The sequence below is a fragment of the Ambystoma mexicanum genome, chromosome 13 (genome assembly GCF_040938575.1).
Source record: "Ambystoma mexicanum isolate Mex_15411 chromosome 13, UKY_AmexF1_1, whole genome shotgun sequence".
Taxonomy (NCBI): domain Eukaryota; kingdom Metazoa; phylum Chordata; class Amphibia; order Caudata; family Ambystomatidae; genus Ambystoma; species Ambystoma mexicanum.
This window is the reverse complement of record NC_090938.1, coordinates 740,430,755-740,447,609: the sequence shown is the minus strand read 5'-3', so window position 1 is coordinate 740,447,609 and position 16,855 is coordinate 740,430,755. Positions and strand designations below refer to the sequence as shown.

Genomic DNA, 16,855 nt, shown 5'->3' with positions numbered 1-16,855 from the left:
ACAGAAGTGGAAGTCCTGGTATAACGTGACCCAGGCAGACGTGAAAGTGGAAGTCCTGGTATAAAGTGACCCAGACAGAAGAGGAAGTGGAAGTCCTGGCATAAAGTGACCCAGACAGAAGTGGAAGTGGAAGTCCTGGTATAAAGTGACCCAGACAGAAGTAGAAGTCCTGTTATAAAGTGACCCAGACAGAAGTGGAAGTGGAAGTCCTGGTATAAAGTGACCCAGGCAGAAGTGGAAGTGGAGGTCCTGGTATAAAGTTACCCAGGCAGAAGTGGAAGTGGAAGTCCTGGTATAAAGTGACCCAGGCAGAAGTGGAAGTGGAAGTCCTGGTATAAAGTTACCCAGGCAGAGGTGGAAGTCCTGGTATAAAGTCACCCAGGCAGAAGAGAAAGTGGAAGTCCTGGTATAAAGTCACCCAGGCAGAAGTGGAAGTCCTGGTATAAAGTGACCCAGGCAGAAGTAGAAGTCCTGGTATAAAGTGACCTAATCAGAAGTGGAAGTCCTGGTATAAAGTGACCCAGACAGAAGAGAAAGTGGAAGTCCTGGTATAAAGTGACCCAGGCAGAAGTGGAAGTCCTGGTATAAAGTGACGCAGACAGAAGTGGAAGTGGAAGTCCTGGTATAAAGTGACCCAGACAGATGTGGAAGTGGAAGTCCTGGTATAAAGTGACCCAGGCAGAAGTGGAAGTGGAAGTCCTGGTATAAAGTGACCCATGCAGAAGTTGAATGTGCTGTGAAGGAAGCAGTTGTTGCTCACGGTGTTAGGAGAGAAACACTGTGGCCTTATCCTGACAAAGAAGTGGTTGTGTTTCATGGTGCTGAGACAGAAGCACTGTGATGAGATTTCAACTAAACTGTGTTTTGGGAATCAACTAAGTTGTGACGGAAAACATCCTAACCAAGAATCCCATTGGTACTGTTTAAGGAACTTTGACTTGTGCATTTCCTGGAGGAAAAGGATCTTTTCTGTGTTGAACTGTGGAGTGTTGGAAGCTTTTCTTAACAAACTGACTTGGCCAAAAACGGTGTTGGAACTTTGTTTCAACCCTGGATTTTCTTGTTGTTTTGTGTAATTCAACTGACCTAACCTTGACTTAAAACCTGGGTAAGGGGAATTCGCTCAGGTTACAATGAAAGACTTGAATGTGTTGCTAATAGATGTATTGCCATATGTTTTATTGTTTATATTTATGTATAAGTGTGAGGGCCAGAAATGTTATGCTAGAGTGTTTGCTTTAGTTTATTTAGGAAGAGAAATCTCTGTAAGAGATGGGCAAGTGAGGCCTTGAATTGCAATTTTGATTTAATACAACGGCATGTTTTGAAAAATCTAAAAGTAGTCCGGCTCACATTTCCGACCCCTCACACTACCTAAACGAAACTGTACCCCTACAAAAAACTGATCAGCTCTTGGTTTCCATAGCAGCTGCTAGAGAAGGAGGTCATGTCTCTAAATCCGCTATCTCCAAATGGATAGTCAAATGCATCCAGGTTTGCTACTCACTATCTAAAAAATACTTACCTTTCACACCGAGAGCCCACTCTACTCGAGGCACAGGAGCTACTCTAGCTTTCATTGAAAATGTTCCATTAGATGCAATTTGCAAAGCTGCTACTTGGAGTTCTATTCACACAACACTACTACCTCGACACAAACTCTAAAGCAGATTTGCAGGTGGGTCAAGCGGTATTAAGACATCTATTTGCCGCTGTACCTTCACACAACCCACCTCCCCCAGGTACTGCTCGCTTATCTATGCATTGCATGTCATTCTAAGCAGATCCACAAGCCTCAGAAGGCATACATTACTCACCGTAATCGTATTTCTGATGCATGTACCTGCTTAGATTCACATGTGCCCAGCCTTCCTCCCCTCCTGGAGTTCAAGGTGCATAGATGTCTTTCACCTTTATCTTTTATACTTTGACTTTCTTGTACTCACGCAAACACTTCATGCTCCCTCATGTCAGAAACAAAACAATCTAAGGGACCTCGAAGCATAAAGGACCATGGTACAGTACACATCACACAAGCAGTATTATTACAAACGCGCCCAGTCGACGTCCCTTTTTATTTCGAATTTAGAAAACAAGCCATGCAATACTCTGCGACTACCACAAAATGTCGAACTATGCATGGCATGTGAATCTAAGCAGGTACACGCATCAGAAATACGATTACGGTAAGTCATGAATGCCATAGCCTCACAGGATACAATAAAGGAACATCACTTGCTTATCCCCTTGAAGGCACTATATTTTACTTGCGCTTTGAAAGCTAATGCTTGTTCTACTGTTATGAAGGGATATTCTGAAATGAGATGGTGTCTCACCTGCGGCTCCTACCCCGCAGGGCAGAATGGGGTGAACTACCATGGCACCTACGCTCAATTGACAAATATCTGGCTGCAACTCTGTCTTTTAAATGGAAAGATGCCATGGGCAGTTCTTACCAAGTACAGGTGGCCAGGCTGTCAACTCTCTGCTTCTAGAAATAAGGACAGCAAGCTTGTTGGCCTTTCACAATAAACTGAGAACATTCTCTGCTCCACAAACCGGGGGTCATGTTAGCAAGTACTTTGAGCCTGAGTGTGGCCGTTAGCACTGTACAAATCACACACATAACATAATCCATCAAGAAAAAGAGAGGGGGAGAGAAAGATGGACAAGGGAAAGAGAGATGGGGCAGAGAGAAAGGGGGAATTGAGGTAGAGGGACAGAGGGGACGAGGTCAGATGGGGAAGGAGGGAGGAGAAAGATGGAGGTGAAGGGGGATGGAGGGAGTGTTAGGGAGGGACAGAAATGGACTAATAGGGGAGGATGCGAGGGTGGAAGGGACAGGGAAGCAGAGGGATGGAGGGACACAGAGACAGAAGGAGAGAGAGAGAACTAGACCACACTGACAGAGAGAGAGTGCACACCAGACTACATTAGTGCTATCTTGCAGGTTCTGTTCTCTAACCGAGGGATAACCCACACTGACAGAGAGCACCAGAGTGAGCACACCACACTGTCCAGGCAGAGAGAACCAAGAGAGTGCACTAACAATACCAAAAATATCACCGTATATATAGTCATTTGGAACGGCCATAGGCAATATTTTTGGGGGGGGGTGAGGGGGGTAGAGAGAGAGAGAGAGAAAGAAAGAGAGAAAGAGGGAGAGAGAGAGAAGCAAATGCTGCACTGTTACAGCTAGTCTAGTCCAAATGCCCCATTAATGCCCTCTAATGCAGTATGTGCCTGTAAAGTCACGGTATATCATGTTCATTCCCATTTGTGTAGGTGCTGCAGATGCAAATTGCGACCTCAGCACCTCTCAGTAATGCCAACTAATCGCAGTTAATGCCTTGTATGTATGGCAAAGTCACTACATATAAGTGCAACCTCAAATACCCCAGTAATGTCAGGCTCTGGGCCGCTTGTCCGAGCTAAATGTTACCCGCCCCCCTCCGACCACTTCACAGTGGGTCTAGTTCCCAGCACAAACAATGCAGCTATAGCTCTGGCACCTACCATTTGATCGCCAGTTAGGGATGACCCGCGCTTTCACTGCAGGCTACTACTCTGCTTCCCAGACACCATGCTGGCAACATCAATGTGATATGTGGTAAAATGGAGCCTTTCCCTTCTCTAGAACTTCAGCAACCATTAGAAACCAGGACAAACAGCATGTCTCCTTGTGCATCTCTACGACCCCCACACACACACGCAAACACACACACAAACATGCACACACACACGCATGGAGCATCTACCTTCCTACACATGCACACTTGTGAACCTGCAACACACACTACATTAAGTACAGGCAACCATGGCCAAGCTGGCAGAGTGTGTCGACAAAACCAGCTGCTCAGAAGAAACTGTTACGAAACCCCAGGATATGACTTTAAAGTGACAGGACCGTAGGCCACCTTCAAGGTTTTGGGTGACGTTTTGCTTCCATTACTCAGAAACACTTGATAGGTGGTGGGTCAGTGTCTGATTTTATGACACGCAGCTTGGCATTGTCTGACCAGAAACTTTCCAGAAGGCTAAACTGATTCCTGGACTAGATAATGCAGCAACCTAACTCTTTCCTTGAACCACATCTCAGTGTCTTTGTAACATGGAAATCAACGTTAAGAACGATGTCAGATGACTATTTATCTTGTCCTCTTTCTCTTTCTCTCTCTAGGATGTGAAGAGTGTCCTGGGCAGGTAAGTCTCCTCTTTCCCTAATGTCCCCTCAATGTGGACTCACTTTTATCCCAGTGGGTGTCCTCTGTTCCTCACTTTTATTACACACTACAGACCCCGGCTCCATCTCAACTTCTGGGAGATTTAGCATTTCTATGTGTGATTTAAAAATAGAGACTCTGGGTTTTACATTACCCCTTGCGAGCCTTTCACTCTCTCTCTAAGCTCACAGTGCAGGGCCCTTTCTTATGTATAACCCTATATACCCACTGTATGCTTGCTTCCCTGACTTGCATTAGCACTTAGCTAATTTCATCATCAGTGATCGAAGGGAACTAGCAAAGATGGCTGACTTGGGGGTCTTTCACAGAGTTAACCATAGTGACCATGTGACAGGTAAGGCAGGCCAAAATTCTCCCTTCTTACAGGGCCTCAAAATATAAGTCGGCAAACCCCTTGTGGCTGGGTACAAAAAAAGGGATGGCACCACTAACTCAAAGGTGAGTGGTAGTTCCTCAGTAATTCCCAAACTCCCTAGCACCTGCTGGCACTGTGGAAAAACTGACCATCCCAGAGGTCAGTCTAGCTGCCCTAAAAAGACTGCTGAGCAGAGTGCCTAACGCATGGCTTCTGGTCACTGGGAGAATTGCCCTTGTGCAGACATCCCAGAGCTTTCTTCAGCTTTGCTTAATGTGGGAGGGTCAAGCACCAGAATGGGGACAGGGAGGGCGGTATTTCGCTCCAATACTTAGCAGTATGTCTATTCCATTATAGTGGACAACCACCCTACCACTGGAATCAGAGACACTACTTCCAGTACAATTGTTATTGACAGCACTTTCTTTGGGCCAGAGGTTCTAACAAATAGTCCTCTGCAGGCCACTAAGTTTTCTTGGGCCCCCTTAAGACTTTCCCTGTCACTAACATTTCCCTTTGAATAGTTAATGGGAAGTTAGCTCTCCCTGTTAGTGCAGTTTTTTCCTGGAAATAACTTGGAAGAGAGAGGTATCTTTAAAGGCACCGCTCTCATCCCAGGAATTCTGAAGTTAAATTCCCCCCTGTGGGTTCTATGTGTTTTTACCAGGCATTTTTCATCACTGATTTGATTTTCACGGTTTCTTTCTGTAAAAGATGGGTGGAGGCCCATCAATATCCCTGTTCCCCCAGCCCGCCAACCAATTCCCTACCTACCCCCACCTCAGTGAAAAATCGGCAGTAAACAAATACAATGAAAAATATATGACAAAAAGTGATCTGTCTTTTGATCACCTGCTAAAATCTCACCTGTCCTAAAAGCTGTCTTGAAATGATCACTTGCCTAAATCTCGACCTCATAAACTTGCACTTAATTTACCAAAAAGTCAACCCCCCCAAAATCTCACCACTAGTATTTAAACATAAAGATATGAAAGCGAAGCAATACAAACGGGGGCAATCCTCCCTTTACCCCAAATCCTATCAGAATGTAGATATCCTGAGCCCACTCTCCTCCCTGGGGGTCTCCCATTCAGAATGTATCAGAAAGTAGAGATTCCCAAACCCACCCTCTACCCCCCGCAGGTCTCACATTCAAAATCTATCGGTCGGTGGAGATGAACTCCCACACGCTGATGACGACGACCATCAAGGTCACCAACGCCCGCGCGATCGTAGCACGCTACGACCGGGAGTTGTGGTTCAAAATCGCACCCCTGCTGGACTTCCTCCCCGATGACAAGAGGTCGGAAGCACTCGAGATTTTGTAGGAGGGTGAGGTGGCGTTGGACCACGCCATTACGGTGGCCACGGACATTGCAGATGCAGGCTTCCGCCAGATGGGCAACAGCGTTTGCCTTCATCGCCGTGGCTGGACCAAGGCCACTATTTTTCACCAGGAGTTCCAGATAAGGGTTTTGGACATGCCCTTTGACAGAGACAACCTTTTCAGGAAGGCTGTTGATGAGTCTCTGCAGGCCATCAAGGCGGACACAGAGATGGCGCGCGCCCTAAGCACGTTGCAGCAGGGACGGCCGTCTTTTCGGTCAGGAGGCAAGTCTGCCCGTTCTTTGAAGGGTTACGGCGGGGGCTCCGCTTCCTAGCGCCAACCCTCCCGTTCCTCAGCCCAGGAGTCTAACTGGGGCCGCTCTGAGGCCTTCGGTGGAGGGCGTCGCTGCCGCCCGGGATCCCAAGACGGCCCGGCTGCCCCCAAGCAGGACTGAACCGGCCGTGATGTCGGGCCCCCACCCGTGCACCCCGGTGGGAGGCCGGCTGGCCAGCTTCGTCAGCATGTGGAAGTCCATCTCCACCGACCGATGGGTGCTGGATGCTCTCGCCCACGGACATACCCTAGAATTCCAGTGGAGGTGTCCCCGAATACCACCGGTCGCCCGGCAGGAAAACCACGTCCCTCAACTGCTGGGGTCCGGGCCATGCTACGAAAAGGGGCGATAGAGCTGGTTCCAAAGCGACTCCGGGGATCGGGAGTTTACTCGCTGTACTTCCTCGTGTGCAAAAACTACAGGAACTAGAGGCCCATTCTCGACCTATGATGACTGAACAAGTACATAAAGTCTCAGAAGTTCCGTATGGTCACTCTTCAACACGTTTTCGGACAGCTAGAAGAGCGGGACTTTCTGTCATTGTTGGATCTGGAGGATGTACCTCCGCATCCAGATACACAAGGGTCACCGCAGGTTTCTGCACTTCGTCATTCAGGGGAAGCATTACCAGTTCAAGGCTCTTCCCTTTGGACTGAAGTCAGCGCCAAGGGTCTTCGCCAAGTGCCTGGCGCCAGTGGCGGAACATCTGCGGCTGCAGGGGATCCACGTCTACCCCTACCTGGACGACTGGCTCATCTGGGCCGGCTCGCACGACACCACCGTCAAACACAGGGCGAGGACCATCCTCCTGCTTGGATCAGGGGTTCTCAGTGAATTATGCCAAGTCCTGCTTGGCTCCATTGCAGGACGCGCTGTTCCTGGGATCCCGTCTCAACACAGTATCAAGCCTGGAGTCACTGTCGGAGGAGAGAGTGGCAGCCATCTTGGGCATGGTGCAATGGCTGCTCGCTCTGACGGTCGTCACAGTGAGGACCATCAAGTATCTGCTCGGCATGATGTCGTTATCTGCATTTACCTCATCCGGGGCCCTGCCTGCTGCGGATGCAGCAGCTGCAGGAGTTCCTCAACGCCCGTTGGATTCAGGTCCCTGGAAGCTTCCAAGACAAGATCGCTCTCGACAGGGTTTCCGTTGAGCGATAAGATGGTGGGGCATTCGCTCTCATCTCACAGAAGGCGTGGATTTCCAGGTCCCGCCGTATCAGGAGATGGTGACGACGGACGCCTCCCTGGAGGGATGGGGTGCCCACAACGGTAATCTCCACGCCAGGGGCCTGTGGTTGCCAGAGGAGAGGTTGTTGCACATCAACGTGCTGGAGCTGCAAGCAGTGTCTTGGGCCCTCAGATCGTTCCTGCCGTCCCTCTGAGGCAAGATGGTGCAGATCTTCACATACAACACCACCACAATGTTTTACATCAGAAAACAGGGGGGCACCAGGTCTCCAACGCTCTCCAAAGAAGTGCAGGACTTATGGCATTGGGGCATCGCTCAGGGGATGTTACTCGTCCCGTTTCATCTGGCGGGGGTCAAGAACACGGTCGGCGACTCCCTGAGCAGAGAACTCTGCTCTTGTCACGAGTGGGAGCTTTGGCAGGACCTAGTGGAGAACCTGTTCCGCAAGTGGGGCAATCCCCAGATAGACTGGTTTGCGATGGCGACGAGCGTCAAGTGCCGGAGATTTGCTAGCAGGTTTTCCCAGCAGGGGAGCATGGGGACGTATTCTCATTCCCTTGGGAAGGCCTCTTTCTGTATGCGTTCCCTCTGTTGCCGTTGTTACTTCGAGTCATCAGTCTACTCAAACAGTGCCGGTGCCGGATGATCCTCGTCGCACTGGCATGGCCGAGGCAGGTCTGGTAACTGGACCTTCTCGGCCTGTCAGCGGCACCGCCAGTCAAGCTGCCAGCAGTCGCTGATCTTCTCACCCGAGAGGGAGGCGCCATTCTTCACCACGACCCAGGGTCTCTGAACCTGAAGGCCTGGCTCCTGCAGCACTAGCATTCGGTGGCTATGATCTCCCGGCTGACTGCAAGGAAGTTCTCGCCAAGTCTAGGGCATCATTTACTTTGAAATGCTATGGACTGAAGTGGAAGAGATTCGCTATTTGGTGCCGTTCTTAGACGATCGACCCGCGGAGGGTCAAGGCCCCTCAGGTGCTTCCATATTTGCTGTCGTTGGCCAAGTCAGGGCTGGCCCTCACCTCCATCAAGGTTCATCTGGCGGCCATCTTCCGCTACACTAGATCCCCAGGACGACCATCCTTGTGGTCGCATCGATTGGTCAAGGGACTATTCCGCTCGTTCCCGCCAGTGAAGTCTCTGGCCCCGGCGTGGGAACTCAATGTGGTGCTGACTAGGCTCATGGGTCCTCCATTTGAGCCTCTGCATTCTGCACCACTCAAGTTTTTGTTGTGGAAAACAGCTTTTCTCGTGGCATCAGCTCTGCAAGGCGAGTGGGGGAGATCCAGGCCCTCTCCTGTAAACCACCTTACTTGACTTTCCACGAGACGAGGGTGGTGCTGAGGACCTTGGTTCCATGTGTTAATATCCCCGCAAAAATATCGCCATACAAAAATATCGCCATATTTGTGCGGCAATATTAAGGCATGGAACCTGCGGGGGACTCCCCCGCAACCCCTGCATTATTTTTAAAGTAGCGGGGGACACCCCTGCAACTCCTGCTCCCAAAAACCCCAAAAATTATCCCCCCCAAAAAATATCACCTATGGCCGTTCCAAATGACCAATGTATGGCGATATTTTTGGTGGGGATAATATTACCTGATATCGGTGCTGTCGGACTTTCATCTAAATGAGCCATTGGTGTTACCTGTGTTTTTCTGACTCCTTCGTCGCTGGCTGAAAGGACTTTGCACTCGCTGGATGTGGCTAGAGCACTGAAGTTCTACCTGGCCCGCACAAAGAGTTTCTGCACTCGCTGGATGTGGCTAGTCCGCTGAAGTTCTACGTGGCCCGCACAAAGAGTTTCCGGAAGACTTCTCAGCTTTTTGTTAACTTTGGTCCTGTGATCCATGGGAAGGCCCTCTCCAAGGCTTCCATTTCCAGGTGGCTCTCCGGCTGTATCTCCCACTGTCACCGGTTGGCAAACCGACCGCTGCCTGGCGGTCCGAGAGCCCACTCTACCAGAGCGATCGCTGCTACAATGGCGTTCCTGTCTGGTGTGCCCCTGCTGAACATCTGCAGGGCTGCTATGTGGAGGTTGACGCACGCCTTCATGAGATTCTACTGCGCCAACAGGGATTCCAGGGAGGAGTCCAGAGTCGGCCAAGCACTGCTGCACAACCTGCTCGCTTGAAGGTGAGTCTGGTGAGGAGGAGGTAAGAGATGCTTATGTTGAGCCTTGCCTCCTCCCGTGGTTGTGCATGTGTGTACTGCTATGTATTCTTTATTCATGAGCATGTGAATCCATGCCAGACCCCATGCTGGAGCAGGAACAAGTTACTTACCTGTAACTGTTGTTCTACAGCATGGATTCACATGCGAACTCTCCCGCCTACCCCTTTACAGCTCTTCTCTTGGTCCTATTGCCACTTTACGTGCTACCAAATCTGAAGATGGCTGCCAGGGGAGGGGCTCGAGTGGAGGTCAGTCATTGGCTGGTGGCAGTATGACCTAGAGTTCAGTGATTAGTTTTTAGGAGAAAGACCGTTCAGAAACTAAACTGAAACTGATGTTTTTCTTTACCGAGGATTCCCAGCCTGACGACGGGGAATATTCATGAGCATGTGGATCCATGCCAGACCCATGCTGGAGAACAACAGTTACATGTAAGTAACGTGTTCCTTTCTAGGAGAGGATTAGATGGTCCATTAATAATGTTTATGCACATGATAGATCTCTTCTTCAGGACCCACGATTTGAGTGAATCAATACCCAGCTCGAGCCTCAGTATAGCCATGGGGACACACTTAGGCAAACCCAGTAATTTCCTCCAAAATCTACCCTCAATCAGCTGGAGCCACTTTAAATCAATATCTACCAGACTCTCCAGGCCGTAAAACACAGTCGGAACAGGACACTGTAGATACAATTGTCTTATTCCAGCCAGCAAATATCCTGGCCTTCTTCTAGCAAACTGTGCAATAAGTGCAGTCAATTGTGCTGCTTCCTAGCACGGCCTTCGATGCATATTTTAAAGCCTGCTCCAGCCTCAAATTCGACCCCAGATATTTGTACTTCAAAGTCTAGGCAATCTCAGTGTCCTGCACCAGCAGCCTGGGTCTGGCTATTCGTTTGGGGGCAAATAGCATAAGCTGTGTTTTTTCCCTGTTAATAACAAGCCCGTTCTTATCCGGATAGGCCCAGAGAGCCTTGGCTATGTGTTGGATGCCACTGAAAGTGTGATCCAGGAGCACCAGATTGTCTGCATAAGCCAGGACCGTACAATGCATGTCATCTATTTCAGGGGGACAGCCTCTTGCCTGGGACAAAAACAGGGGAAGGTCTGAGACATAGAGATTATATAATAGAGGAGCCGTGACACAGCGCCAGGCTTAACCACACAGATTTGAATAACGGGCCTGGTCATAGCCCCACCACAATCCAGTCTCAGACACACTGAGCCTCATTACACGGTAGACGGTAACCACAGCGCTATTAGCGCCATGGTTGCCGCCGGTATTTTACTGTGTCCGCCTTGGTGGATGGCGGAATTACCGCCCTACTCCAAGGTGAGCGGGGGCGGTAATTCCCCATTCACCAAGGCCCTTCCCCATTCCCATTTTTTCCCCCATAGGGCATAATGGGAATGGGGAAGGTGCTAATTACGGTACCGCAAATTGCGGTACCGTAATTAGCACCAAGGTCCCTTTGCGGCACCCGACTTTAACGGCTGGTAAAACCAGCCATTAAAGTCGGGTCCCGCAAAGGGAACTCGTAGTAAGGCGGTAAGGGTTAACAGTCACCGGTAGCATTACCGGTGACCATTAACCCTTAACGCCTTCCGTGTAATGAGGCCCACTGTGTTGTTACTATGTAGTAATTAGATAATAAAGTATCCCCGATGGTCAGCCTAATAAATCTAATTGGCGCCAGAGCAAATCCCTCCTGACTGTTTCGAAAGCTGCTTTAAAGTCGATAAAAATAGCATATAAAGGGGGATTATTTGGGCCTTGTGCTTAACCAAGGAATCCACACTGGTATCTATCCAAATACTACTATGTTCTACTCACTTTTGTAATTCCTTAAGAAGGAATAAAGCAAAAAAGCTTCCAGTAGAGTCCAACATAGCAGTCGGTAGTTACCAGGGTCCAGGGGAGAGCCTTTTTTTAGTATTGGAACAAGAATTGCAGTTTGCCATGAGATCGGAATTGTGCCTTCAGCGAGGACCTTATCAAATAATATTTCAAGTAGGGAGGACCAAAAATGGGGATTATGCCGCAGGACCACACTGGCCAAGCCATTGGGTCCACAAGCCTGAGAAGATTTTAAACTCTAAATTTGCATATATATGTCCTCCTCTGTAATCTTAAACACCAAACCAGACGGTTTAAACTCTATCTGAGAAGGCAATGGTCCCTGGGGGAAGGAATTACGCTGATCCAGGAACGCCACCCACTCATGCTCATTAATGGGATTAATCATAGATTGTTTAATGCATCCCTTTGCTCACTCATGCTCATTAATGGGATTAATCATAGATTGTTTAATGCATCCCTTTGCTTCACCCAAGATGGCCCAAATGCTACGCGAGTCACCATTATACAAAATAGTCGCTGTTTGTTGCCAGGCCGGCAGAATGTAGAGAGTCCAAGCCCACCCTGTCCTCCCCGGGGGTCTCTCACTCAAAATGTATCTGAATGTAGAGATTCCTGAGCGCACCCTGTCCTCCCCGGGGGTCTCTCATTCAAAATGTATCATAACATAGAGATTCCCAGGCCCACCATCTCCTCCCTGGGGGTCTCTCATTCAAAATGTATCAGAATGTAGATATCCTTGAGCTCACCTTCTCCTCCCCGGGGATCTCTCATTTAGAATGTAGGAATTCCCGAGCCCACCCTCTGCTCCCCAGGGGTCTCTCATTCAGAGTGTAGATTCCGAGCCCAGCCTCTCCTCCCCACGGGTCTTTCATTCAAAATGTATCAAAATGTTGAGATTCCTGAGCCCACCCTCTCCTCCCCAGGGGACTCTCATTCAGAGTTTAGAGATTCCCCATCCCACCCTCTCCTCCCCGGGGGTCTCCAAGTCAGAATGTAGATTCCCCAGCCCACACTCTGCTCTCCGGGGGTCTCTCATTCAGAATGTGCCTCCCAGTAGTGGCTCCTTTGCCCTTCCTCACTTGCCTGCCGGTCTCTTGTTTCTCATTTATCACACGTGTGGTGCTGTCTACCCCTCTGTTTTACGGGGGATGTGTCTCCCCTCCCTTTCGTGCCTGTTGATTCAGAGCCTTCCTTTCCCATCTTTAGGAATGGGGTCTCTTTTTTCTCCCCCTTATCTCACCGTTTAGACCCCCTTACTCTTACTTGTCACTGGAAGCCGAGGGTTATGTACAGCATCTTTCTAGAATTCTCAGGTGCAGTGAAGTGAAGGCTCTGAAGCCCCAGGAAGATGTCCCTGGAATGTAGACGACGCTGCTGAGCATCAGACGCCATGCCCAGCTGCTCACAGGATTAAAAGGTAGATATCAGTCCAGGCCCACCCAAGAGGTGATGTTGATCGGGAAGGCTTTTCCAACCATCTCAACAAACTTATTTTATTGAAATACATGTAAATATGCACAGCTCAATGAAAAACCAATATGTCGGCATTCTTGTACTTGTAAAGCGCACAGGCAGATAGCAAGCAATGGAGAGCGTCACAATGGTTCAGTCCAGGAGCCGAGAGCTGCATACCCTGAATGCTATTACCTGGTGCACTGAGTTTTTAGAGAAATTCCTTATATAGCAAGGTCTTCCGTTTTTTTGTAAACTGTAGGCATAATGGTGCTGTGCGGTTGTGGGTTAGGATCGTGTGCCACAGTGCTGGCGCATAATGGGAGATCTTTCTCTTCCTGTTTTTTTGCTTTTGGACATTTATTTATTTCCAGTCTTGCAACAAGGTGGCATCTGGAATTGCTCTGGCTTCATAATTTGACCAGTACCTTGGCTAGGTACAGGTGCGGCTGGGTTACCACAGCCTTGTATGTATTAAAGGCTATTTTATAGATTATTTGGCCCGTTAGAAAGGTTGGGGGAAATGCGGTCAAACTGTTTGATGCCGATGATTCGTGTGGCGCGAGGGTTGAGTGGGAAGGTCAAAGAGGAGTAGGTTTCCACTTCCGGGTGGGCTAGAACTGGGGCCTACTGCAACCCTGAAACCTGAGGCTGGATGGAAATATGTGATAGTGTGCAGTCCTGCTAGTTGCTACCAAGCCGTCTGGGGATTTTTGTCACTTGGGGATAGCGTCGGCGTGAACTCTTCGAGGTCCATGTTAGCTAGCCATGATTGAATGAGTGTTTGATTGGATGAGTGTTTGATTGGATGAGTGTTTGATTGGATGAGTATTTGATTGGTGGGGTTACCAAGAAGCAAAGACCATGTTTTTTGTGGGGTCGATTATAAGAAATGAACTGGTCATCCATGACTGGATGAAAAAACTAAATGCATATACATTTCACTGATAATGCACTTGTTGACTTGTACATAAAACTCATCAAATCTAGCAAAATATATAGGGCCTCATTACACGGTAGGCGGTAAGGGTTTACCGGTATCGGTAAACCCTTACCGCCCTACTACGAGGTCCCTTTGCGGGTTGGGGGATTTTAACGCCTGCTTTTTGCAGGCGTTAAAAACCAACCCGCAAAGGGACCAGGGAGCTAATTACGGTACCACAATTTGCGCTGCCGTAATTAGCGCCTTCCCCATTCCCATAGAGCCCTATGGGGCAAAAATGGGAATGGGGAAGGGCAATGGGGGAAAGGGGAATTACCGCCCCACCAACCTTGGAATAGGGTGGTAATTCCCCTTTCCACCAAGGCGGTGCCGGTATTTTACCGGCATGGACCAAGGTGCTAATAGCACCTTGGTCCACCGCCATCCGTGTAATGAGGCCCATAGTGGTGTGAAAAAAGATGAATTGGAAAATTAAATTATAAATATGAATTTAGTTTGTCAAAATAACTCCTAAAAAAGGATAAATGGAAGGACTGACACACATCATTAAAGAAGGGGAGGGGGAGAACTTAGAAGAGGACAATAAAAGGTTAACCAGTCTTTTGCCATTTTACTTTAGAGAAGGGAGGGATACAACTTTAAAATAAATTATAATGCAGAAAAAGTAGACGTGCCAAAAGCCTTTTTTCAGTAAGAAAAATGTGTTGTAAAAACAAAGAGTTTTTATTTCAGTTCTAAGCATTGTGGTGAAAAGAACGATCCGGTAGAATATGTGCGGCTTGGACCCTCTCCTTCCTGCAGTGGAAACTGAAAGGTTCTGCAGGCACGGCTGCAAGGGCTGTTGCCGTCCTATACCATGTGTTGGAGGTCGTAATGTCGGATGTACATATGTTGATAGTGTATGGTTAGTAGTTTTGTTTCCCTGTGATTTTCATTGATAAGAGTTGGTTCAAGCCCTAATACATATGAGTGCATGTGTATGCATTCTGCCTAACTTGAGTTATTAGAGTGCTCTGTGTGTACCCATCACCACCCACAGTCTCCCAAATCTAAGTCTTACTGCCCAGTCACACTACCTTGATAGAGTTTGGCTAGACATTAGTGTCGTCCTGCTCACCAGAATAGGGTGGCCTCTCAGAATCTATCCATAGGGCTGATTCTAAATATTTTATCTTTACCACCTCAGTAGACCATGTTTCCTGAGTAGAGTAGAGAGGACCCCAAAAGGCCAATAAAGACATTATTTATATCCTGAGAGTGCTGCATCAGGGACCCCTTGGCCTCTGAATAGTTTCAATACAGGTCTGACCGTACTCGTGACACAGCAGTCTGGCCAACGTTGTCTCAGGCATATCGGCTTCCCAGACTTCTGGACTTGGACCAGCTCAGATAATAATTTAGCTTCATGGTCGGCTAGAGCCTGAAACTTAGCATTGACGCCTTTAGGTCTTGTGGTGTTGGGGTAATAGGGTAAGTTTGTTCCAATGCATGAAGTTACTCTCCCGATGCAGTCAATTGCAATTGTTCGGATTTGAGAAATGCACAGGTTGGGGGTAATGCAATACCTCGGGGGTCACTTTTAAACCCCTCTCGAAGTATTGCTTGCAAGGACACTGAGCCAGTATTGGGTTCAAAATAGGAGGTCCTTTTATCAGATATAGTGGCATGATCTGCTGATCCAATAAAGAGGCTACATTATCTGTGATCTTAATGCACTTTTCCATGGTCCTTTACTGTGTGCTGAGAATGTTAAGCTCTGAGAAAGTGAGATCTGTGGGTGTGTGACCTCCCCTATTGGGTGCCAGGGAGGAAAATCCAAAACATGACAATTGGACACCCAAGGTGGCGGGGTTGCAGTGTTGGGAGCTGGAGGGGAGCAATTGGGTTAAAGGCAGGGAGTGCTGGGTTATGTTTTACAGTAAAAATGTTTGGGATCTAATACATCACTTGTTTTTCTTTTACTACAGAAATATTTCCTGCAGAAATTGATCGTTTCATTAATGGTAATAAATATATTATATTTAACATACTTCAATGTCTTGCTGGTTTGTCTGATTTCACAAACCCTAAATGTTCTTCTTGCTTTCTGATTGGAGATACGTGAAATCCTGTGAACGTGAGTACTTGTGATTTACAAATCCCAAACGCTGACCCTCCATGGGGCCTCCTGCATATCAGGGGTCATCGTGAGGTGAGGCAGCTTGATTCCCCTGCAGTGACACTCGGTCATAGGAAAGGAACATGAGTCACAGAGAGTCACCAGTAGGTGAGATGCAATGAGCCCCCTGCAGTGATGCTCGGTCATAGGAAAGGAACGTGAGTCACCAGTAGGTGAGGTGGCATGAATCCCCTGCAGCGACACTCGATCATAGGAAAGGAACATGAGTCACAGAGAGTCACCAGTAGGTGAGGTGGCATGAGTCCCCTACAGCGACACTTGGGCCTGATTCTGAGCCTGTGCTAAATGCGACGTAGTAACACGACATTCCATCCTCCAAATCCTCCCACCTTCATTCTGAGGGTGATGGGAAGAGTGGAGGAAAGATGTCGTGCAGCATCCAAGAAAAAACATGTAAAATAGGTGCAGATGGAGCGCTGCAGGGTTACCGTGCGCAGAGTATTTAGTCACGTCAGAAGCAGCGATAGCTCTAGGCTTCCGTACGGCTTGACATGAGGTAAGGTCCTTTTCTCGAATCCTCTTCGCTCGCTCGCTGTCGGCGTCTCCGGCGGCTGAGCTTCTGGGGATCTGCGATTTCGCGACCACGCCGTGGGCCGCATGGTGCGGAGTATCCTGGTCCTGCTGCATCCTGGAGCAATTTAGTGCGCTAAGAGTCCAGATTCCAGTAAGACTCCTGCAATTCTGCTGTTATTGGTGGAATAATTCTCCCTGTGAGAGATGTGATTTTTGGGAGACATAGCTCTTGAGGTAGCCTCTGGTTCTACTCTGCCTTTTCTAAACTTGATGCT

General features: G+C 48.5%; 1 protein-coding gene across 2 annotated transcripts in view; it reads left to right on the top strand.

The window, feature by feature from the left end:
- LOC138521873 (E3 ubiquitin-protein ligase TRIM39-like) overlaps positions 1-14,155 on the top strand; it is a 64,307-nt gene extending 50,152 nt beyond the window's left edge. Inside the window, exons 3-4 of one of the 2 annotated variants that reach the window (XM_069635027.1) lie at positions 4,181-4,203; positions 12,798-14,155. In XM_069635027.1, the coding sequence (XP_069491128.1) occupies positions 4,181-4,203; positions 12,798-12,858 (84 nt within the window). In that variant the 3' untranslated portion in view covers positions 12,859-14,155. The remainder of the gene's footprint in view (positions 1-4,180; positions 4,204-12,797) is intronic. The other variant, XM_069635026.1, reaches the window with a different exon arrangement.
- The last annotated feature ends 2,700 nt before the right edge of the window (positions 14,156-16,855 follow it).